General features: G+C 44.1%; 1 protein-coding gene across 1 annotated transcript; it reads left to right on the plus strand.

Moving 5' to 3' along the window:
* The first annotated feature begins 182 nt into the window (after window positions 1-182).
* On the plus strand, window positions 183-24,952 carry Zmynd12 (zinc finger MYND-type containing 12). The gene is made up of 8 exons (XM_051188340.1): window positions 183-327; window positions 8,828-8,969; window positions 12,306-12,477; window positions 17,636-17,805; window positions 18,927-19,049; window positions 20,708-20,819; window positions 22,579-22,724; window positions 24,830-24,952. The coding sequence occupies exons 1-8, from the start codon at window positions 218-220 to the stop codon at window positions 24,950-24,952; spliced, it is 1,098 nt and encodes a 365-aa protein (XP_051044297.1). The 5' UTR covers window positions 183-217.
* The last annotated feature ends 245 nt before the right edge of the window (window positions 24,953-25,197 follow it).

Consider the following 25,197-nt stretch of genomic DNA (forward strand, 5'->3'; position numbering starts at 1 on the left):
CCAAGCTTGGGTTCCATTGCAGTCACATTCTAGACATTTAACCTTTGGGACTTGGCGCTCTCCCCCTCCTCTGTTGTGGCTGTTAGTCCCGCCCCGCTCCGCCCCCTTGCCCTTGAAATCCGGACAACCCCTGTGGCCCGCGGTTGTCACGTGACGTCTGTGTCTACGGAGGGTTAGCCAGGCAACCGTCCTAGAGGCAGACCCGGCCCGCTGCACCATGAACGTGATCTACCCGCTAGCGGTGCCCAAGGGGCGCCGGCTCTGCTGTGAGGTGTGCGAAGCCCCGGCCGAGCGGATGTGCATGGCCTGTACAGTCACTTATTACTGGTAGGCCCTGGAAGACCACGCCTGGCGCCTTCGCTCCCTACCCTGTCCCCCAACCATGGTTCTGGCCTTGTGTGTCTGTGTCCTTTCTGCCAACGACCATCCCAAAGCTGGAGCAGGCTTGAAGACGCGTCTCTGGGACTTCTGTGGCCTCGTCTGCCACCTCTCCCATTCTACTGGTTTTCTCCTGATGTTTCCCAGGAGTCCTACTATTACTAGGTGCTGAACGTAATGGATCAGTTCTGTAGATCCGTCCCCTCAAAGCTCAGACATTACAGCTTGGAAGACAGTGAAGTAAACAAATGATAATTTCAGGCAGAAATGTCACAAGTCAAAGGAAATGTGAGAAATTGGGCAGATAGCTTCAATGACATTAGATGATTGGTCTGAGGTTAATTTGCTCTGGAAAGGGCACAGATAGGGCTCTTAAGAAGGAAAGACTACTGTCCTTGAGAGCCGAAAAGACTAATTGGCCAGTACATAGCTAAGAGAGTTTGAGTGTAGGGGATCTAGTAATTCAAGAGGGTATCAGCTTATATGTACTCACATTAATATTCCCCTCTCTATTCTTTTTTATAAGAAGGTTTCATATAGTCAAGTTGGCCTCAAATTCACTGTGTAAGCTAAGGATTGATATTTGGATCCTCCTACCCATACCTCTCAACGGCTGGTGTTAGGTGTGTGTGTCAACATGTCTGGTTTGTGTGGCCCTGGAGATAAAACCCCAGGCTCCAAGCATATTAGACAAACACTACCAACTAAATCACACCGCCAGCTCTAGACTGTCTGGGGCCTCACAAAACTAGGATGTTTACATTCCCAGCCTAACTCATAGCCAACTGACTTGTTTCTTAAAAGCCATTATTATTCACTGTACTTGATACACACTGTCACTCAGGGTGTACTAAACCTGAGATGTCTGAGGACAGAAGCATAGTGACTGGAACAGTATCTAAAAAGGTTTCTCTGAGGAGATAACATTTGGGTTGAGTATTGAGAGGCCAGGAGAGGCTTGCTTGTGTGAACAAGGGTAGGTCTTTCCAGCTCTCTGGGACAAGTTTGGACAAAGGGTAAAAGAACAGTTGGCTGAAAACTAGGTGGAAAAGAGAGCCGTGTAAGGGGCACTCAGTGGCTCCCATATTGCAGACTGGGATGCAGCAGGTCACAAATAAGTCACAATCAAAATTTATACTAGGTAAATAATAAATATTCATAAGATGTATTTCTTTTCATGAGCCGAGTCAAAAGACCGTTTAAAAGGCCATGATCAGTTAGGAGGAGGAGTTTGAACCAAGAACATAAAGGTTTAGGCCAGGCAGTGGCACAAGATGAAGGAATCTGGAATTTATCCCTTGGAAAGCCATATGGGTGGTTTTGGGTTGATGTGAAATTTGCATTTATGAAGATGACAGGCAGCTGCAGTGTGCTACATTGGAGGTTAATTGTAGCCAATTCATAGGTTATTATAGTGGTCTAAGTGCAGAGTGAACCTTCCTTTCTCAGACCATTCCAGATGTCCTTCCTCCAAGTTTCACTCAGTACATCCTCAATCGTGGCAATTAGGCTGTAGACTAAAATCCATAATCCTATCACTCAGTAAGAAAAAAAACAAAACAAAACAAAACAAAAAAACCCCTGACATTTTGGTGAAATTCCTCTTATTTTCTTCTAAATACATGAATTGTGACTATGTTCCCTGGTGGTAGAACATTAAGAAACAATACATTTATTTATTTATTTGTGTTGGTGTGTGTGCAGATCAGAAGACAACTTTCAGGGGTTAGTTCTCCATTTCAATATGTGAGTTCAAGCCCAGGTCATAAAGGCTTGATGGGAAGCCATCTTGCTGGCCTAGAATGGAACACTTTTAAGAAGGATAATTTTATAAAAATACACTAGAAACATTAATAGTAGATTGTAGATCGGATACCTCAGATCATAGCATATAGATAACAGTAGTTTGCAATATTTTTCCTTTAATTGAATGTATGTGATACAAATTTAAATGCCTTCACTGGCCAACAGAGAAAATGTCAAGTTGCATTTTGTTTTGTTTTGTTTTTCAAGTCAGAATTTCTCTGTATAACAGCTCTGGCTGCCCTAGAACTAGCTCTGTAGACCAGGCTAGCCTTGAACTCACAGAGATCCAACTGCCTCTGCCTCCCAAGTGCTGGGACTAAAGGTGCGTGGCACTGCCATCCACCATCAAGTGGATAAGAAACTATAGGGTCAGGTGGTGGTGGCATACACCTTTAATCCCAGCACAGACAAAGGATCTCTGAGTTCATGTCAGCTAGAAAAACTCTGTCTCAAAACAAAACAGGAAAAAAAAAGTGACAGGAATCTGGATGTGGTAGTTCATGCTTGTAATTCCAGAACTTGGGAGGCTGGGCATCACTGTAAACTCTAAGATGCCTTGGCTATCTCATAAAGGGAAGGGGGGGGGCGGGTAAGAAAAGAGAAGGAAAGAAAAGAAGCTTCAGTGAATGGTAGAATGATTGCCTTGCCCAAAAACATCCAGATGCAGGCTAATAAAGCATAATAATACTTGAATAAAACACATCTGCATCATAAACTTAATTGTGATCCTAGCTCCTCCTTACACCCTAACCTGTGGTGAATGTTTGGATGAAAGAGCAGAATAATGAGGGTACCCAGAAATGTATGACCAAAATTCAGTTTATTTAGAAAGGCAAGCTATGTTGGTAGAACAAAAGGCCAGGCAGTTGGATACCTAACATTTTCTATCATTCACAGTTACTATGCCAGCCTGTCCCTGGAATATAGTGTTTCTGAATCCCAGTTAAGTGTTTTTTATTGATCTGTTTGCAGGTAATTCTCTAACCCCCCTCAAACCCTCAAATGTTTTGCATCATTTCTATGGCAGTAGTATAGTTTATAAAGACAATACTTGATTGCATTTCTGATATTTGAAGAGAAAGGAAGGAGAGAGCGTGCTTGTATGCAGACATATTTTCCATGGCTGCTTTTGTGCTACATCCATGGCTTGAGTTGTTGCAAATGAGACCTTGCATCGCCCCAAACCTACAAATAGTTGCTGTATGGAAGTAAAACAAGAAACACACTGACAGCCTTTTCCTTAGGTTATAGTTACTGTTTTAAAATGTGCATGATGTATAATAGAGTCCAAATGTTAAATGTCTCGTACTTAAAGTGAAAATGTGTCATCAGCAGTGGAAATGCAAAAGCCCATAGCCATATATATTTTGCAGCAGAGTCTCAAAATACATAGAGCTGAGGCTGACAGAATCGAAGGGAGCAATAGACAATTCAGTGACCATAGTTGGGAGCTTTACTATCCCTCTTTCCATAGTGAACAGACCAACTAGACAGAAGATCCTTGAGGGAAATGTAAGACTTGAGCAACACTAGACCCTACCGACAGCTGTAGACTACCCTAATAACAGAATATCCATCCTCTCCACCATGTAGAAAAAGTTCTTGAGGGTAGACCATATTTTAGGTCATAAATCAAATCTCAGTAAATATGGAAGGAATAAAATCACAGAAGGTAGATTCAGTTATTAGTGTGATGAAATCAGTGACCAAGAAATTTAGTTTTTTTTTTTTGTTTGTTTTTATGTTTTCTTGAGACAGGGTTTCTCTGTGGCTTTGGAAACTGTCCTAGAACTAGCTCTTGTAGACCAGGCTGGCCTCAAACTCACAGTGATCTGCCTGCCTCTGCCTCCTGAGTGCTGGGATTAAAGATGTATGCCACCACTGCCTGGTGGATTATTCATTTTTTTAAAAAATAAAATAACAAATAGTCAGAGTTCATTAGTGTCCATGATGAAACTTCAACAACAACAACAACAAAAATTCATTAGAACATAGTTGAGTTTGAGCCAGCTTGGGATATTTGAGACTATAGGCGTGGTGCACTACCACCACCTGGCAAGGAATTTGGTAAATTGACAATCAAGTAAAAAATAACACAGTCTTTAAAATCCAGTGGGTCAAAGGGATCACCAGGGAAGGTGAAAAACATTTTGAGGTAAATGAAAAAGAATCCACAACATACTAAAAATTATGGGATACAGGCAAAACCTTTATTATAGGGAACCATTGAATTAGTTAGTGGTCCCTGTTAATTTACAGTTTTTAATGTACACATAACTTAATATTCCTTTTTAACCTAGGAAGAACAAGCAAAATATTCATTCAGTTTGTTCCTGCATGGTTATGTGTTAGGAAGAGGGGGAATGAAATGGAGACTAGGAAAAACTGTAGAAAGGACAAATAAACATCACACAAAGCTGACAAATCTTTAGCTAGAGTGGCCAGGAAAAAAAGACTCTAAAATCAGAAATGAAGTTGGTACCATTATTACCAACCTTGGAAATAAAAGAAATTGAGGGAGAACACTCAAAACACCTATAAGTGTGATGAAACAGACAAATTCCTAAAAAGAAGCCACACTGATGTAAGAAGAAACAATGTCTGGCTAGATGTAGAACAAGTGATGAAAACCCAAACCAGATGACTCCGGACTGATGTATTCTTTCAAACACTTAAAGAAAAATGAACAGACTCTTGATTTATTTTTTAAACAGAGGGATACATAATTCATAAGACCAAAATTGTCCTGCTAATAAAACCAAATAAAAGTGTCACAAGAAAATTACAGACCAATATCCCTAATGAATATGGATGCAAAAGTTCTCAACAAAAATCTACAAACCAAACCTAGCAGCAAATGTGAAGGGTTAATATCATGGGCAGTTGGGATTTATTCTAGGAATTCAGAATAGGTTGGACACTCAAATATCAATCAATATAAAACACAATACTAACAATAAAACACACATATGTTGTCTCAGTAGATGCCGAAAACCATTAAGCAAAATCATGATAAATACAGTTAAACTAGAAGAAAAAAAGGAATTGATAAAAATCCAGCATAGCACAGAACTACCATCATATCACACTTATTGCTGAAGACTGAGAGCATCCCCATGGATGACACGATGCTGCTTTCACGGCTCTGTTCAATAGTGTACAGGGATTCTAGTCAGAATATAATTAGGCAAGACAAAGAAGTAAAAGGCATCCAAGCTTAGAGCAAGTAAAATAACCTCATTTACAGATGCTTTGACCTCATGATGGCTAATTGTATATATCTGGCTGACTGAAGTAAAGGATCTCAAGTAGTTGGTAATCTCTTGTTTCTAGGTGTGTTTGTGTGAAAAAAAATAGAATTTGGTCAAGATCACCCTCACCATCCATTCCACTGATAGCCTGAACCTAGCTAGCAATATGATATGGGTAATTTGCTGTCTTGTGCTGGGATGGTGTCCACAGAGGGCTCAGGAATCTGCAGCCGGAGTTACAGGGGCTATGATCCACCCGATGTGGGTGCTGGGACTCAAACCTGTGCCAGCAGTAAGTGTCCTTAACTGCTGAGCCATCTGTCTGGCACCCATTGTGTGATTCTTTAAGCTCAGTATCACATGAACCTATTCCTATAGTAAATATTGGTTTGTCCTGGAGGATCCTAACAGGCTTGAAATATAGAAACCATAAAGAGTTTACAAAACTATATTAAAACTAAGCAAAACTTCTTTTAAATAGATTAAAACTAAAATTATATTAAAATTAAAACTTGCTGGAAACAGCAAGATTGTAGGATATGCAAAAGTAGTTGCATTCCTATACACTAGTAATGGATAACCTGAAAGTGAAATTAAGAATGTTACCTTATTCAAACCAGCATAATACATTAGAGAAAAACATAGTCAAGGAAGTACATGACTTACACACTGAGATGAAGTCACTATGGTACTGAATTCAGGGTTCCTCTAGTTGACACAGTCATCTCAAGCCTGTGGCCAAGCTCACCTGTCGGGAAAAACAAAACAAAGAAGAGCAAACACAACCTTACATTGTTCTAGGCTTGTTTGTGGGTATCTGAACACTGAAGTTGATGAATCTGAAGAGCTTTTTCTTGGGAAAGGGAAAGGAATTTCTCTGTGATAGGCATCTAAGAAAGACTTTATAAATATGTTTTCCTATACTCAGTGTCACCAATAGTACCACTAGCATTGTTTGCAGGCTTGCTGGGATGGGAGCAGGCATTGAGAGAGCACTTGAAATGCCCTCTTGTTGCTGTGATGTGGGAGAAGATCTTGAATGTAACTATTTGACTCTTTGGAAATCATAACTCTGTTATGATCATGTTAAAGTTAAGAAGGTAGGACAAAGTGAGAAGGTACTTTACAGCTATGCTCCAAAGCCAATGTCTTTAGTGCTCTAGAGAGGATAGTGACAGGATTGGTTTACAGTTTGTTGTACATGCGGTTGTTTTTTTGTTTGTTTGTTTGTTTTTAATCATTCATTTGACAAGGTCTTACTCTGTAGCCCAGACAGGCCTGGAGCTCACCGTGAACTTCAGGTTGGCCTTCAACTCATGGCAATCCTCCCGCCTCAGCCTCCATGGTATGAGGGTCTAACCTCCACATCCTGCCCTGCTGAATCTTGTTTGTGTCCATCTATGTTTGCAACTGTTCTATGGATTTGATGGGGTTTCTCGTTGCGCCTTTGCATTGTGTTTCTCCAGTGACTAATGTGCATCTTTTCCTGTGCTAATTAGCCATCCTTATATCTTCTTTGGGAGGAAAGTTTATTTAAGTCCTTTTCAAAAAGAACTGGATCTTTGTACTGTTTCTAGAAGTTCTTAATATATCTTAGATACAAGACACTTGTCAGTTATATGATTTGCCAGGGTTTTCTCCTATCCTCCTCCTCCTTCTCCTCCTCTTCCTTCTTCTCTTTACTTTTTCTTTTTAATTTCTTCCAGGCAATATTTATTTATTTATTTGTTTGTTTGTTTGTTTGTTTGTTTATTAGACAGGGCCTCACAATATAACCTTTGGCTGCCCTGGAAATGACCATGGAGGCCAGGCTGGCTTTGAACTCATAGAGATCTGCCTGCCTCTGCCTTCTGATTGCTAGGATTAAAGCTTCCTATCTCTGCCAAGGATTAAAAATGTAAAAGCATGGGCCACCTGGCTGTGTTTGTTGTTCTCAACGTAAGAGCCACAGCATACATATGTGACCTTCAGTGTAAACAGGTATATTCAGAAAAGATTCCTTCACATGTCCCCTCAACAAACCAATTGTTTTTTTTTATTTAAACAATATTTGGTTAACACACAAAGAAAAGGGTTTGACTGTGTCATTTTTCATACACACACACACACACACACACACACACACACACACTGCCCTCTTCTGTCTGCCTCTCCTCTCTTTCCCTCCTTTCCTACCCCAAATAATTCCTTCTGCTTCATGATGTGTATTTCTGTCACTCTCTGTTGTTCCTCCTTCCCTGTAGACCTCTTCCTCTCCTTTCATACTCCTGTTATACTTTATATCGTGTGTGTGTGTGTGTGTGTGTGTGTGTGTGTGTGTGTGAATTTAAATCTGCATTACATGTATACATGTAATGCATGTAATGTTTGTTTTCCTAGCTCTGGCTTATTTCACTTAACATAATGGTCTCCAGTTCCATCCATTTTGCTTAGACTGTCGTAATTTTGTTTTTCTTTACAGTTAAATAAAATTCCTCTATGTAGACATACATCTTCTTTGTTCATTTGTCTATTAATGACCATGTAGACTGGTTCCATTTCTGACTGTTGTAGATGGTGCAGCAGCGAACATGGGTGTACATGTTCTCTCTGGTGAAGGACTTCTAGGCCTGCAGCTGTACTTCAGGAGTGCTGGCATAGCTTGGCCATATGGTAGAACTAATTTTAGATTAAACATTTTTCTTTTAGATTTATTAATTCAGTTTACATGTAAGACTATTTTGCCTGCATGTATGTGCACCAATGTGTGCCTGGTGTCCTCGGAGGTCAGAAGTGGCTGAATCGCTTGGAACCATACTTAGGAATTGCTGTGAGTCACTACATGGGGGCAGAGAATCAAACCCAGGTCCTCTGTAAGAACAAGTACTCTTGACCCCTGAACCATCTCTCCAGTCTATTTTTTTGAGACATCTCATACTGGCTGCACTAGTTGACATTCCTACCAGCAGTCTTCCCCACCAGATTCATCTTTCCCTACATATTTCCAGCCTTTGTTGTCACTTGCTCTTTTTGTTTTGTGTTGCTTCTTTCTTTTTCTTTTTTAAAGACAGCGTCTCACTGTGTAACAGTGGTTGGCCTGGGACTATGTAGACCAGGTCTCAAACTCACAGAGATCTGCCTACTTCTGTCTCCTGAGTGCTGGGAGACACACCCAGAACATTGTTTTCTGGATAACCATTTTGCCTGGACTCTCGAGGTAGTTTTAATCTGCATTTTTCTGGTGGCCAGGGATCCCAATGCAGTTTTTATACAAATAAAGGCATGAGAGAAGATAGACTTCCATCTCAGGAAGGACTCAGGCTCCTGCCCAGTTTGGTTGAGCTGACTTTTCTGGAATTTAAACCTAGGCTGGGAGCAGACAGATATCAAGATAACAGTGTTTTTGTTGTCAGCGGGCCTGTGCATCAGAAGGCTGATTGGGGCAGCATCCATGAGAAGATATGCCAGCTGCTAATTCCTCTGCGTACCACCATGCCCTTCTACAACACAGAGGAAGAAAGGCAGCATGGCCTGCAGCAGCTGCAGAAGCGACAGGCAAGTCCTATAGCCAGTGATAGTGAGGGCAGGGTCTTGGTCTTTGTGTCCCAGTCACAATCCTGTTCATTGGGCTATTCCTCACATTTGCACTGAATACCCATTGTCCTGGTTTGCTTGGGTGGCCATAACCAGATACCACGATAGGGTGGTACAAGCGATAGGCAATCATTTTCTCAACACTGCTGCAGGTTGAAAGTCCAAGTCAGGGTTTGTGGGGGTTTGAACCTCCCCACCATCCCCTCCCATTCCTACCCGTTTTCTCCCTGCACCATCCTCCCTTGTCTTCCCCCAACCCTCTCAGTCTTCTCTTCCCCCCACCCTGTTTATCTTTGGGCGCACATGTATGTTTGAGTTTCATGTGGATGCCAAAGAAAACCTTACATGCCCCCCCCTCCCAGACAGGGTTTCTCTGTGGCTTTGGAGGCTGTCATGAAACTAGCTCTTGTAGACCAGGCTGGTCTTAAACTCACAGAGAGCTGCCTGCCTCTGCCTCCCGAGTGCCGGGACTAAAGGCGCACACCACCACTGCCCAGCTTTTAGGAGTCCTTCTTGGTTTTTGGTTTTGGTCATTTGAGACATGGTCTCTCACCAGACTGGGTTTCACCAAGTAGGCTAGCCTAGCTGGCCAGTGAATCCAGGGCTCTTCCTGTGTCTGCATCCTCAGTGCTGGGAGTCTATGCCTAGCTTTTTAAACTTGGTTTCTCTGGGTATTGAACTCAGGTCCTCATGCTTCTGAGAATCACTTTACTGACTGAGCCATCTCCTGAGCCCCAGATTTGGTGTCTCCTAAGATCTCTCTTCCTGGCTGATGAATGGCTGTGTTCTTGCTGAGTCTTCATCTGGTTCTCTGTGTGCACACATCTCTGATGTTTCTTTGTCCAATTTCTCCTCTTATAAAGACACCAGGCAGTGCTGGTAAGATGACTCAGTGGGGAAGGTCACTTGCTGCTGAGCCTGGCAACCTGAGTTTGTTGCCCAGAACCCACATGGTGACAGACAAGAACTGATCCCATAGGCTGTTCTCTGACCTCTCCACTAGACAGAACATGAACTTTCACATGGACCCTCACACACAAAATGTAATTCAGATGCCCAATAGGTTAGAGTCTGTGTGAGTGGATCCATTTTAACTTAACCACGTCTTTGGATAGCATTCTACCCAAATACCATCATATCCCGAGGGACTAGGATTTAGATCTTCAGCACATGACTTTTGGGGGATCATGGTTCAGTCCACAGTAGTGTGATAAGAACTTTTGTGTATAATACGTTTCTCAACCTGTGAGTCTCAACCTTTTGTTAAACTTCTTCAATAATATTTGTTATGATTCCTAACAGTAGCAAAATTACAGTTATGAAGTAGCAATTAAAATAATTTTATGGTTGAGGGTCACAACATGAGGAACTGTATTAAAGGGTTGCAGCATTAGGAAAGTTGGAAACTACTAGTGTAATAGGAAATAAAATGGTACTAAGAATATATCAGGGTATAAAGGAGATTAGAAAAACTATATTATGGCATTAAAGGAATATAATTATCATTATTTTAATTTTTTTTGGTTCTTTGAGACAGGGTTTTGTTCTCTCCGTGGCACTGGCTATCTTAGAATTAGCTCTGTAGACCAGGCTACAGAGATCCACCTGCCTCTGCCTCCTGAGTTCTGGAATTAAAGGCATGGCCACCACCACCCAAATAAGATTATCAATTGTTATTTTGAGAATTAATCCCCTTTGGATGCATGTGCACTCATGTATATGCAGGTATGCTTGTGTGTGTGTGAAGGCCAGAGGTTGACTTGGGGTATCTTCTCTGCTGCTCCCCACCTTGTTTCCTGAGACAAAGTCTCTCGCTGAACCTAGAGCTTGCCCTTTTGGCTAGGCTGGCTGGCTAGTGAGATCCTGGGATGCCTCTACCAGTCTGTGGTTATAAGTGAACACTACTATGTTTTTATGTGCGTGCTGGGGATCTGAACTCAGGTCCTCATGTTGCACAACAGGCATTTTACCCACTGAGCCATCTCCCCAGTCCCCCAAAATTAGCTCCCTGAAAGTCACAAATCTATGAACAACCAGACTCATCACTTTTAGACACCTGCCTGTGGGCTGCTATGGGAGGTCAGCATTCTGAGAGGAATCACATTCTTGAGCATCTACAGTGTTTTAGGCATCATATACAACGTAATAGCCATCATTTTGAATAACATTTTTCATGCTAGTACTATAGTTAATTTAGTGCAGTGGGTATTCATCTTAGAAGGAAATAGCGATGTTTTACTTGAAATTAACTCAAATATAAAGACAGAAAGTTTTAGTTTTTGAATTTAAATTTTTAATGTCTTCATAATTTCATACATGGATACACTTTACACTATCTCTATCTCTCCCAGTTTTCCTCTAACTTGTGTGTTCGTCTTCCCCTCTCAAATTCATGACCTCTTCTGTAGTTAATGGTGTGTGTGTGTGTGTGTGTGTGTGTGTGTGTGTGTGTTGGGAAGCCTTCAGGTGGCTCATCCCTGAAGAAAACTGATACTCTCTCAGCAGCCATTGTGTGAACAACCATATTGTTGAGAGTTCATGGATGCAGTGTCCCTGTCATGTCTAGAAGACACTATTTTGAAGCAGTAGTCCCAGTCCTCTGGTACTTACAGTCTTTCTATAGACAGAAAGTTTTAGATTCCCTGTGTCATCTATAGCTTTGCTAAATTAAAGTTTTATTAGAAGTCTGAGAATAAGGCCGGTGATATACATCAGTTGGTAGGGGCTTGGCTAGCAGGCACCCAACCCTAGTTCAAGCTTTGGTATCACATAAAAGTGGATAGTGGCACATGTTCATCTGCACAGTGAGTTTGAGGCTGTCCTGGACTACATAAACCTCTGTCTTTGAAAAATAAATAGGTCAGGTGGTGGCGGCATATGCCTTTAATCCCAGCACTTGGGAGGCAGAGGCAGGCAGATCTCTGTGAGTTCAAGACCAGCCTGGTCTACAGAGCTAGTTCTAGGACAGGTTCCAAAGCTACACAGGGGAACCCTGTCTTGAAAAACCAAAATAAATAAATAGATAAATAAACAACAATGGAAAGGATGCTAAGAAAAAGAGCTACAGGAATACTAGAGCCCATGTCCAGCACTCCTGTCTGCCAAGTTCTGAACTGAAATGAAAGATATCTGTTCCTGGACTGTGGACATATGGCCGGCCCCAAGTTTGCATTTTTATCTATCCCAGCCCTGAGTCTCATGTCGCCTAGTACAGCAAGTGCCTTCAGCCTGGTGTTGGCTTTCCCTGTGGGTGTCTCCACCTGTGCTTTTCACAGCATCTATTTCCACCTTCCACAGAAGCACTTGATTGAATTTTGCTACACCGTCGCCCAGAAATACCTTTTTGAAGGAAGACATGAAGACGCTGTCCCTGCGGCTCTACACTCCCTTCGATTCCGCATGAATGAGTACGGCCTGAGCTCAGTAGAGCTTGTGCCTGCTTACCTGCTCCTGGCTGAGGCCAGCCTTGGTGAGTGGAACTGACTTTAGACCCCTGGACCCTGTTGAAGTACTCTGTTGATTCTTGATAGGACACGACACCTTTGGTGGAAGAGTCTGTTTTCAGACACCCTATTTGGTATGAGGTCTGGCATAAATGGGGAAAGCAATGGCCACAGCTGACAAAAGTCCACTCAAGCTGTGCCTGGTGGCATTCGGCTTTAATCTCAGCCCTGGGAATGCAGATGCAGGAGACCACCCTGTTCTACATAGCAAGTTCCAGGACAGCTAGGACTACATAGAGAGACTGTCTCAAATAAATAAACAACCCAAAAAAACAAAAACAAAAAACCAGCTGGTGGTGGTGATGTACACTTTTAATCCTGGCACTCAGGAGGCACAGGCAGGTGGATTAAAGGCATGCAGCACCAATGCCTGGTACCATATACATCTTAATAGCCATCATTTTGACTAACCTTTTTCAGGCTACTACCATAGTCAACTGTAAAGCACATACCTAGCTTGTTGGTGTAGTATAAGAGCCCACGCAAGCTATCTGATCATGCTAACTGACTGTACAACAGAGGGTCTGACCATGCTGCTGACTGTACTACAGAGGGTCTGATCATGCTGCTGACTGACTGTACTACAGAGGGTCTGACCATGCTGCTGACTGTACTACAGAGGGTCTGACCATGCTGCTGACTGACTGTACTACAGAGGGTCTGACCATGCTGCTGACTGACTGTACTACAGAGGGTCTGACCATGCTGCTGACTGTACTACAGAGGGTCCCTGTGCTGTCTGGTATGCATTTCCCATAAAGCACCTCTTCACAAGCACAGTACAACCTCATCGACTAAGAAGGCCCCATTTAGGCTTCTTCAACAATACATTTACAGCCCGCAGAGTCACGATTCAGAGACACATTTTCTCTCTTGTTGCCTTATGTTAAATCTTCACTCCAAAATAATTTCTTAGCTTTTCCTCAGCTTTTTGGCCTTGATACTTTCAGAGTAGAGTATCACTTTCACATTGGGACCACCAGCCCACAAATAACAACATGAACATTTATTGTTAATTATGAAAGCTTGGCCTTGGCTTAGGCTTTCCCCTGCTAGCTCTTATAACTTGAACTATTTTTACTAGTCTACCTCTCCTCTGTACTGTATATCTGACTTCTTCAGTGTCTCACTGGCATCTCTGCCTCTCTCCCCGGAAGTCTTGCCTATTCTTTCCAGCCTAGTTATTGGTCATTCAGCTCTTTACTAAGCCAGTCAGGAGGAACCTTAGGCAGAGACACATTTTTACAGTATACAAAAAGATTATTCCACAACAGCATAGATCATTGGCCAATTTAAAAAATGTATTACTTTATGTATATGGGTGTTTCACCTGCATGTATATTTCTGCACTACATCTGTTCCTAGCACCTGAGAAAGCCAGAGAGGGCACAAGATCCCTAGGAATTAGAGTTACAGATGGTTGGGAGCTGCCATGTGGGTGCTGCGAATTGAACCTAGGTCCTCCAGAAAAACAGTCTGTGTTCTTAACTGTTGAGCCAGCTCTTCAGCCTTGCCAATTATTATATAAAGCATCCCTTAGTGTGTTTGTCTGCTGTTTCCCTGTGGCTGGATTAGGTTATGGATTTTGGATAGGAATGTGTTCTCAACCCATCTGATAAACAAACACAATTTTTCCATTCTTGATGCTTACCCATAGGCAACAGTGATCAGAAGATATTCGATGGTAGATCCAGAAGTAAGGTCTAGAATGGAGGCAGGAAGGTAGGAGTTCAAGGCCATCCTCAGCTACATAGTCTGGATGCCATGTAGCTCACCTCTGCCTAAAGATCGTAATTGGGTTTATTTGGACTTCTAGAACCAGGCACCTCCTTCCACCAAGTAGGATATGTGTTCCCAAATGCATCATACGTTTACTACAGTGATGGTCAGGCTTCTCTGTCATGAATCATTGTAATTATAGTTTTGGTTTATGAAGTGGCTTTAGAGTCATAGAAACATCTCATTCTTTACCAAACACTTAATGTATTCATGTTGCATGAATTCTAGTTGGTCTTAATAACAAAAACTCAGAGTTATCTACCAGAGGTGAAAGCTGAAGGGTCAGAGAAGCAGAGCAGCCAGCCACTAGAATTCTTACCTCTACCAATGCTCAGGCCAAAGGGGCAATCCTGTCCCTATGAATCCTCAGGCTTCATCTCAGACTGAATCCTCAGACTGCTTTGAGATCCTCTCTCTTCCCAGCCATATCACTCCTATCTCTGCCTCCCTAGTGCTGAGATTAAAGGCGTGGGATCCCAAGTGCTAGGATCACCTTTGTGTGAGCTCTGTTTCTCTTGTAGACAGATTCAGTCTTGTGTAGCACAGGGTGGCCTTGAACCCACAGAGATCCATCTGCTTCTGTCGCCTGAATGCTGGGATTAAAGGTGTGGCCACCACTGCCTGGCCTCTATGACTAACTAGTGGCTTAGCTCTTCATTCAGATCTTCAGGAAAGCTTTATTTGTTATAAAATAAACAAAATATCACCATATATTCATTCATTTATAGCCATTTATCGTGTCTCCTGGTTCCCTGTTTTATTTATTGGGTTTTAACATACCACAGTTATTACTATTATTCATGTGTAAACTGCCCCTGATTTGGCTGCTCCCACTCAGGCTGGCTTTTTGTCTCCTTGTTCTTTGAATCATTTCCAGTTTTTTTGAGTCCCTGCTTTCTGACACATCTAGACTTTTCATTTTTCCACAGAAAATGAATCTGGACACCAAAAGTTGTTCACTAGATTTACTCATTGCTATTGGGGTCTTGCCTACACCAGGACTAACCAGTGTACAGAATTAGGAATGGGTGTGTAAACACAATACTGTGTTGTGTGCGTCTATACTGGTGTCCACAGTCATTAATGTGTTTGTATACATAATGGGCTCATAGTACCTAACTAATCCCTTTTCTCCAGTCCAAGCTCTGCACACACACACAAAGGTGCCCTCCCTGCCTGTGTAGGCTGGGGGCTGACTCTCCTGCATGCATGCCCTTAGTCACTTGGGCTCAGGCTCCCTGCACCAGGCCTTGTAACTACAGGAATGCCCACCTCACCCTGCTCAGGGCTGACACCCCATTCTAGACAGCAGAAAGAGCACCAGGCCAGGAAACAGCCCAGAACCTGTGTACTCTGAGCCTGACTATGGGCTTTGAGAAAGCCATTCATGCCGAAGTCCCCCTCTCCTACCTGCTTACCAGATCCTCTCATTAGGTCCTCCTTGACCTTTCTTGAGTCTAACCTCCACCAAACGATGTGATCCCATTACACATCCAAGAAGACAAAGTCCCCCAACAGTCTGAGGCCCTGAATGATTGGCTCTCTCCTGTTCTTTTCTCTCTTCTTACAGAGACTTTCTCTTAGTCCCAGAAGGCACTCTTTCTCCTAAAAGTCTCTATTTCCTCCACCTAATTAATTCCTTGTTGTCCTTCTGGTCTCAGGTCAAGGTTTCTATTCTCTGGTCTGGAAACCTTCCTGTATTTTGTTTTGTTATGCTTTTTTTCTCTCTGGTTCTTTGGGGGACCCTCTACCAGCTCCCAAAGAATCACATTGTAGTGAGGTAGTCCTTCTGTAGCACTGACCACGCCCATTGGGGGGTGGAGCGATGGGCGGAGGTGACCTGAGGAAGGAGGTCGGAGGGGGCCAGGAAGGCGCTCTCTTTCTGGCGTGACTCGGACAGGAGAGGATCGGGTTGAATTTCCTGGTGTTCATCTGTCTAGGTTGTAAGTTATTTCTCCCTGAATAAACATCTATTCGGCCTATTTGTTTATCCTGACCCTTATTTACCGCAATATCTGGTGTCAGAAGTGGGATTTACCTGGGTTTTGCCCCCAGGCGGCAGAAGCCGCCCCCCTCCCCCACCTTCCCCAACGGGCAGGGTTTAACCAGGTGGACTCACCACAGCTTTGGGACATTTGCCTCTTCCTTACTGCAAAGGAGATTTTTGCCGCTAAAGCAGACAAATATAGAAGACTGCTTGACCTTGCCAAGTCAGGGTAAGACAGCCATTCTATTTCCCTGCTGTTGTTGTGGTCTGTCAAGTTCTCTTGGCCTTAGCCAAATCTGGGTGTACCAACGTCGCTGTGAGACCTAGGGTGACTGTTCAGGTGGCTTGCTGTTTCTGTCCTTGCTGCACCGTTTTGGAAGTTGTCCATCCGCATTTCCTGTCTACTCTAGTATTGTTATTTTCCTTCTCAGGTCTTGATGAGGTTGAAGATTAAACTATCACAACTATTATTCTCTCTTCCTAGTTAGATATATTAGGTACTAGACTTACGTTTTCCAGCTTAGGACAACTCTATTGTAAACTCCATTATGCCCTCACCCTAGGACTAGATATGTAGGTCATTTTGTTCTCGATTTTCCTTTTCTTAGAGCACACTTGTTATTCACTGTTTTGTATATAGTTTTGTATTAAGCCTAAATCTTTTCTTTAGACTAAAAGGGGAATTGTAGTGAGGTAGTCCTTCTGTAGCACTGACCACGCCCATTGGGGGGGTGGAGCGATGGGCGGAGGTGACCTGAGGAAGGAGGTCGGAGGGGGCCAGGAAGGCGCTCTCTTTCTGGCGTGACTCGGACAGGAGAGGATCGGGTTGAATTTCCTGGTGTTCATCTGTCTAGGTTGTAAGTTATTTCTCCCTGAATAAACATCTATTCGGCCTATTTGTTTATCCTGACCCTTATTTACCGCAATATCACATGGAAACTTATTCTTATGAATGTCTGACTTTAGCTTGATTTATTTCTAGCCAGGTTTTTTTTGTTGTTGTTGTTGTTTTGTTTTGTTTTTTTTTTTCCGAGACAGGGTTTCTCTGTGTAGGCCTGGCTGGCCTTGAACTCGCTCTGTAGACCAGGCTGTCCTTGAACTCACAGAGATCCACTTGCCTCTGCCTCCCGAGTGCTGGGATTAAAGGCATGTGCCACCACTGCCCGGCTCATTATATATTCTTCTTTATTTAAAATTATTTATTTATTTAGGGTTTTTTGAGATAGGATACTTCTATGTAGACCAGGCTGGCTTCAAGCTCATGGAGATCCTCCTGCCTCTGCCTCCCAAGTGCTGGAATTAAAGGCGTGCACCACCCTGCCTAGCTTATAACATCTTTTATAAATGATTTTTGGCAGGTCTGGGCCGCATAGTGCAGGCTGAAGAATACCTATCCCAAGCCCGATGGACAGTCCTCAAATCAACTGACTGTAGTAATGCTACTCATTCTTTACTGCATCGGAACCTGGGCCTTCTCTATATAGCCAAGGAGAACCATGAGGAAGCCCGTTACCATCTGGCTAATGATGTGAGTGAGCTCACTTAAAACCCTGGGTACTTCCAGGGACAGTTCTGTTTAGTGTTTCCCTAACTGAGCATTTCCCTAACACTTAACTGCTCATGCTGACCTTTCAGGAGCTGCAGCAAGAACTCAGTTCTAAAGAGCCCAGTTCAGACCTTTTGACTTCCTGGCTAAGCAAATGTGGCCCAGCCCCACCTTCCCCAGATCTCAATTGTCTGTGGCTAATCTGGGAAGAGAGCTGCACACTGGCTAGAGAAGAGTGGTGCTTCTGTTCCCAGCTCTGCTGGTTCTGTGACAAATTATGTAACCTTTTCTTTCACATGTAAGACACAACTCATGAAATGGTCCCAGCCACATGGGTGCATTGCAAAGATTAATAATAGAAGACCATATGCATCAGACTTTGTGGTTGTTTGTTAAAATAATATTAGCATTGCTTTCTTCAGTGTGTGGCTATTAAATTTAAATGAGCTAGATCTATAAGAAAAGCACTTACAATCTATAAAACTGTACAACTATTAGATAGGAAGAGTGATGTTCTTCTCGAGTTAGGGAGTTCCTCATAGAATTTTTGGGTTGGAAAATATTATCAGACAGAGTTCCTGCACCTGAATTCCAGATTAGGTTGGGTCATCCTGCAACCTTCACAGGTCTTTCTGTAGTGTCTCCCTTCACTCACCTCTCCTGCGGGCAACCTTCCCTTTAGTTGTCTGCCTGTGCACTTGTCTTAGACTATCCCAACCTCAAGGCCATCTTCTGTGCAACTGTCTGCCCTGGGAGGTGACCTCTGTGGTCATCCTGGTTGCCACTGCTGTCTGACTTTGCTAGGGATTGAAGAGTGGGAAGCACAGTGGAGAAGAGGGTGGGGGGTGCAGTGGGGAATAGCGGGTGGCTATGAAGTGAGATGAGATCATTGTGATGCCTTCGAATTTCTTGAATGACTGTCAGCGTTTAGGTCTGTCACATGCTTATTAACCATCCATGTGTCTTTTGGAGAAATGTCTTCTTCAGGTCCCTACTCCCTTTTCACATAGGGCTGTAATGTGTGATCTGGACACTAGACCTTCATCCTTCGTCATTCATCATTCACTTGGTTTTCAGCACCCATTTTCTTCCTCCTGCAACAGATTTATTTTGCAAGTTGTGCATTTGGAACAGAAGACATCAGGACCTCAGGAGGTTATTTCCACCTGGCCAATATCTTCCATGGTCTTAACAAAATGGGGTTGGCAGACACACTGTACACAAAGGTGAGCTGGGGAATGTGGGAATTTAGCACCGACACTTAGTCTTTGCTGAGAAACCAACCACAGGGGATACTCAGAGACAGCCTGGCTGGCTGGCTTGTACCAGCCAGCTTACACAGCCTAATCCTCAGAGTACTTTACTTCCCTCTTTCTCTAGTGCTAAAATGGGCTGATCCTTAGCATCTGTAGAGTGATTCGCAGAGAACCAGAGCTTATGACAGGCTCTGTCAAACCCTTGCCACGCAGCCAACTAGGTACTTGTTTGGCAGTATACAACAGAGAAGGAAGAACTTTATTCTATTTTTATTTATTTTTTATTTTATTTTTTCAAGACAGGGTCTCTCTATTTTTCTCTGGCTGTTTCAGAACTCACTCTGCAGACCAGACTGCCCTTGAACTCACAGAGATCTGCCTGCCTCTTCCTCCCAAGTGCTGGGATTAAAGGCCTGCACCACCGCTGCCTGGCTGAAGGAAGAACTATTTAAAATTATTTTTTATTTTATGTGCACTGGTGTTTTGCCTGCATGTATGTCTATGTAAGGGTGTCAGAGCCCCAGGAACTGAGTTATACACAGTTGTGTGCTGTCCCGTGGTTGCTGGGAATTGAACTCAGGACCTCTGGAAAAACAGTGCTCTAAACCGCTGAGCCATCTCTCCAGCTCTAGAAGAACTTTTAAAGGATACTTATTGTACTGCAATGTGCTCTCAGAGGATCAAAGCACAAGAAAATGTTTTAAAATTCTTTGTGTGGGGCAGTAGAATAACTCAGTGGGTAAGGATGAGGCCAACTATCCTGACCCTGTGCTTGATCCAGGACCCACATGGTGGAAGGAGAGGACCAGCTCCTCTGACCCTCTCGTGTGTGTTGTGGCCCCAAGGCATGCTGCACTACCACCTGGTGTACTTCCTGTTTTCAGTGGGTGTTGGAATTTGAACCCAGGTCCTCATGCTTGCGAAGCAAGCACTTTGTCCACAGAGCTTTCTCTCCCACCTCCCAATTCTTTTTTGTGTTAAAAACTTTCCAATAAAGGAAAATGCCAGTTCCTCATTCAGTAATTCCTCGCTTAGGTAGCAACTGTGATAGAGGCTATCATGCTGTGATTGTGAACTTCTATTTTAGAACTATTTCTTAGAAAATGTGTTTGGGCCAGGCAGTGGTGACGCATACTTTTAGTCCCAGCACTCAGGAGGCAGAGGCTGTTGAATCTCTGAGTTTGAGGCCAGCTTGGTCTACAGAACAAGTTCCAGGACAGCCAGGGCTACACAGAGAAACCATGTCTTGGAAAAAAAAATGGTGTTTTTGGTACAGCTGAACACCAGTGAACACTGGAGTCAGTGAGACCTGGGTGTGGAGCCAGGCTATGGCATTTGTCAGCTCTTTGTGAAAGTTAAGTGTGTTGGTAACTTTTCTAAGCCTGAGTGTAAAGGGGAGTAGTATTTACATGCTTCATAATGGTAGCCATTGCCCTGAGACCCCGGCAGGGCTGCCCCGATGAGCCTGCCCAGCCCCTGCCTTCTGCCCTTGCACCAGTCCTGTCTGCACTCAGGGTTCCCTCTGCTCCCATGCGCAGTGTGAGTGAGGCCTTGAACTGCAGGTGCCCAACTGGCTGGCCCTTGCCTGGCCCCGACCTGCCGGTCTGATCGCTCTGCTTTCTCAACAGGTCTCGGAGATCTGGCATACATATTTGAATGATCACTATCAAGCCCTCTTACAGGCTCGTTCCCAACAAACAGACTTACTGGGCAAACAATTTGTGAATGACACCGGCCTGGGTAAGTGTCAGGTCTCCTAGCAAATGTGACAATGGCTTTTCCTCCCCAACCTTCAGGTCTTGCCTCTGTGTGTTCTCACAGAGCCCATTGGTGCCACCTTCCCCATTTTGCAGGGGAGAAAAATGGAGCCAATGGGCCCGAGGAGCTTGTACCAATGTCAGGAGAATTTCAGACACCTGCCATCGCACACAATCCTCAGGAGGCCGATAAGGGAAGACTTAGAGAAAAGGCAGACCCCCATTAGGCCCTGGTGGTTTCTACCTAGCATCTGTTTCTTACTTGTTGTGCCTATATGGTACATAAGCCCAGGGGAAGTCCTTGCAGAAACTGCCTTGTTGGTCCCTCCTGACACCTGTCCTCCTCCCTTACAGGGTGGTAAGGTCCTTAGTAGCAGGGCCAGACTTGACCCATCTCCATCCTCGGGCTTGCATGGGGCTGCATATTGGGTAGCACTGTATGGGGCTGTGCCCTCTGAGATGGTAAAGAAACGGGAGATCTAAATTTCCACTCCAAAGTCACCCCCCCAGTGCAGGTGATACAGAGCCCGTGTGTAGCAGCAAAAGAACATTCCAGAAACACAAATTGTGAAGGAGTTCCAGAATGAGGAGTAAAGATAGGTGGGGGGGGGGCATTGAAAGGGCGACTTTGACGGCAAGATTTTAAGATAAGGCTTAGAAATGTATTTTTTTTGAGACAGGGTTCCTCTGTGGTTTTGGAGGCTGTCCTGGAACTAGCTCTTGTAGACCAGGCTGGTCTTGAACTCATAGAGATCCACCTGCCTCTGCCTCCCGAGTGCTGGAATTAAAGGCGTGTGCTACCAAAGCCGGGCTGAAATGTATTAACTTTATTCAGTTTTCTCATCAGGAAAGTGGTTCATATTGTACTAGAAACATAACCATGCATGGGTAGCCATGCTTAGCATCATGGGTATGTACTTTTTGCCTTTTTCTTTAAGCTTATCACTTAAATATATGCTAAGTGCAGGCCCATAATAACTAGACAATAAATGGTGACCAACATAGGAACAAAAACCTCTGGGAAGAACTCATCCATAACCCCAGCACTTAGAGGTGGAGGCAGGGGGAAGGGAAGTGCAAGGCCAGCCTGGGCTACATGGCAAGTCTAATATATATTCCAATAAAACAAAACAAAGAAAAAAATCTCTGGGGGAAATGAACAGGCTCAGTGGGGACCAGACAGACTGTTATTGGCCAGCTGTCTTTGACCTTTGTGGGAGGAACCAGGCTGCAGCAACAGGAGTGGTGGCTGGATGGGTCCCAAGGAATCTGGCATGATACATTTCTGTATTGGGAACACAGGAGAGTTCAGACCCCTGAGCAGCTCTGGGAGCTGTGGTCACTCCAATAGCGACCTGCTAGGTGAACTGGAGAGCTGTAAAGCTGTCCCACTTCCCTGACTCCTGGCAGTCTCCGTGTGCTGCTCCCTGTTTTCACTGGAACCCGTGAGGAGGCCACAACAGGCCGCAGCTGATTGTGTAGGACAAGGGCAGTGTGTGTGTGTGTGTGTGTGTGTGTGTGTGTGTGTGTGTGTGTATGAGTGTGTATGTAACACAGATGCAGCCAGCTCCATTATGGTTTTTCACAGGACTACCAGGTGTCTGAACTCAGGTCCTTGTGCTCACATAACAAGCTTCCTTACCCACTACACCTCTTAAGCCTCTAAACCACCGAGTCCCCCTCCATCCCCCAAATGCCACCGGCTCCAAGGTCTGTGTTCCTTTCCTCCTCTTGCAATGCAGATGAAGCTCAGGAAGCAGAGGCCATTAGGATCCTAACTTCAGTCCTGAGCATTCGGGAATCTGCTTCCAGAAAAGCACCCCAAAAGATCATCTTCATTCTGAAGACCCTGAGCATGCTTTACTATCTGATGTTGGAGTGTTCAAAGGTAAGCTTCCCAGGAGGAGGTGGGGGGAATATCTAAACAGAAAGAGCAAAGAATTGAGCAGTTCAGTTCTACTATGTATTGCCTGCTAGCCCCAAGGCAAGCTTTCACTCTGTAACATCGCCAGTCCAGTTGTGTAATGGATTCTGGATTTCTTCTCTGGAGTGTGTGTGTGTGTGTGTGTGTGTGTGTGTGTGTGTGTATGTGTGTGTGTGTGTGTGTGTGTGTATGTGTGTGTGTATGTGTGTGTGTGTGTATGTGTGTGTGTGCGTGCGTGCATTTCCCAGGGCTGCATGGAGAGACTGAAGGTGGGGTGGGGGCAGTGCCAGGAAACCAGCTGTGTCCAGGAAGGTTCTGAAGATGCTGGTGGAGACTGAAGTGAGCACTATGTCCTGGCTCCCTGTTGCTGTGGGATGTAGGTAGGCAGGCACTGCCATGCAACTGTTAAAAAGGATGTCAGGCACTGGGGGAAGCCCATTACATGCCTTTCATGTTTAATTCTCACCCCTTCTTTACAGATAAGGAAACTGAGGCACAGAAAGGCTTGATTATTTTCCCAGTGTCTTATAGACCAATCATGGTCTATTTCAAGCTATTGATTGATGCATCCACTCAAATATTTATCAAGCATCTATCACTTAAAAGGCTTTCTGCTAAGAATGAAGCAGACATTAGCAAACAAGTTACTTCTCTGTAGAATTTGGGACTTCTGGAGAAAGAGAAGCTACCATAATCAGACAGACATATGAACGTGTAAATGTCATCTCAGACAGTAAAAAGTGCTACAGAGAAAGTAGAACAGAAGTGTATGTGGGCAGTGGAAAGGGTCTGGAGGATCTCAGGATGGTCATAGAGAGTGTGACAGCGAAGGGCATTGAGAACACAGAAGAGGGTGCTAGTCCTGGAATCCTGCGAGAAATAGTAGAGAACAGGAAAGCACTTCCAGAGAATTTTCAAAGTAACATCGTCTAAAAACTCTTTTGTACAGGTTGGGGTCCATTTTAGGGGGAAGTCATTACTCCAAAGCATGATAAGGATGTTAGGTCTCCTGAAGATGCTTAGACAAAAAGGACCTGTCTATATGTTGAGATTTAACAACTCATTTCCTTCATGTCTTTCTTCCCTAAGACTGCCAAGTCCCACTTTCCTCATTTGATTCCTCTTGTGGGATAAACACCATGACCAAAGGCAACCTTCGGGGAGGAGAGGGTTTATTTCCACCTACACTTCCAGCTCAAGCCCATCACTGAGGGAAGTCAGGGTAAGAGCTGAGGCGGAGGCCATGGAGGGATGCTGCTTACTATTTCACCCTCACATACAACCCAGGCCCACCATCTCAGAGATGGTGCTGCCCACAGTGGGCTGGGCACCCACATCAATCACCCATCAAGACAGTCTCTCATAGACTTGGCCACATGTCAGTCTGGTCATGGCAATTGTTCAAATGAGCTTCTCCCTTCCCAGGTGACTCTAGGTTATGTCCTTGCCACCACCAATATTTCCAGTACCTCTTTTCTGCTTGCTTTGGTTCTTTGGCATGTGTTACTGCTTAAGATTCTGGCGTAAATATGGATGTGTTGGTGCACACATGGAATCTCAGCACTCAGGAGGAAGAGACAGCAGGGTCAGAAGTTCAAGCTCATCCTCAGCTACATAGTAAGATTGAGACCAGCCTGGGCTATAAAAAAGCCTGTCTCAAAAATAAATAGATAATAAAAAACAGTATCATCATGTTTTATTATGTCCTTCCTGCTCTGTGTAAGTTTCACAAGGACACAGATTTCTGTGTATAGTTGGTTCTGGCAGACAGCAGCTACTCAAAAAACAAAGTTTAGAAGAAAGGATGGAGAAAATAGGAACCAGAGGCTGCTCTGAAATAGAGATCCCATGGAGCCTGTACCTAGGGTCTCTAGGACAGTCTACTCATGACCCCAGTGGCCTCTCTGCCCTGGCTGGTCCCTGGCTGGTCCTTGGTTGGAGACCCTCCCCAGCTCTCACTCTGCTTTCCGTGGAGCTCAGTGGCTAGTTTCTGAGCTAAACACAAATTCAGTTTCTTAATGTTCTTCTTTCCTGGACCACTTCCACGTACCACTGAAATTCTATTTCAGGCAAAGGAGTATGCCAAGAGAGCCCTCAGTCTGGCTGAAGAACATCTTAGTGTGCAGGAGCAGAGGGTTATTCAAGAGCTACTGAGTATCATCTCAACCGAGGAAGAGAAAACCATCACCTAGAGTGCTGGTGTGTGCGGCTGGGGCTGGGGACTGACTGAGCAGTCCTTAAAGCTGCTCAGAGGTCCTCTGGCCTGCTTTTACTCCTCCCTGGGACTTCCTGAGGGACCGTGATTCTATTAGCATGTGATGTATAGAGTTTGGGGCACAGTAGTCGATAAAGCTGTTGTTTATCATGACCTTACCATTGGCTTATTGTGACTTTGTATGTCTCTGGTAATGCATAGTTACATTGCTAAGATGGTGTT

The sequence above is a fragment of the Phodopus roborovskii genome, unplaced genomic scaffold (assembly GCF_943737965.1).
Source record: "Phodopus roborovskii unplaced genomic scaffold, PHOROB, whole genome shotgun sequence".
NCBI classification, from domain to species: domain Eukaryota; kingdom Metazoa; phylum Chordata; class Mammalia; order Rodentia; family Cricetidae; genus Phodopus; species Phodopus roborovskii.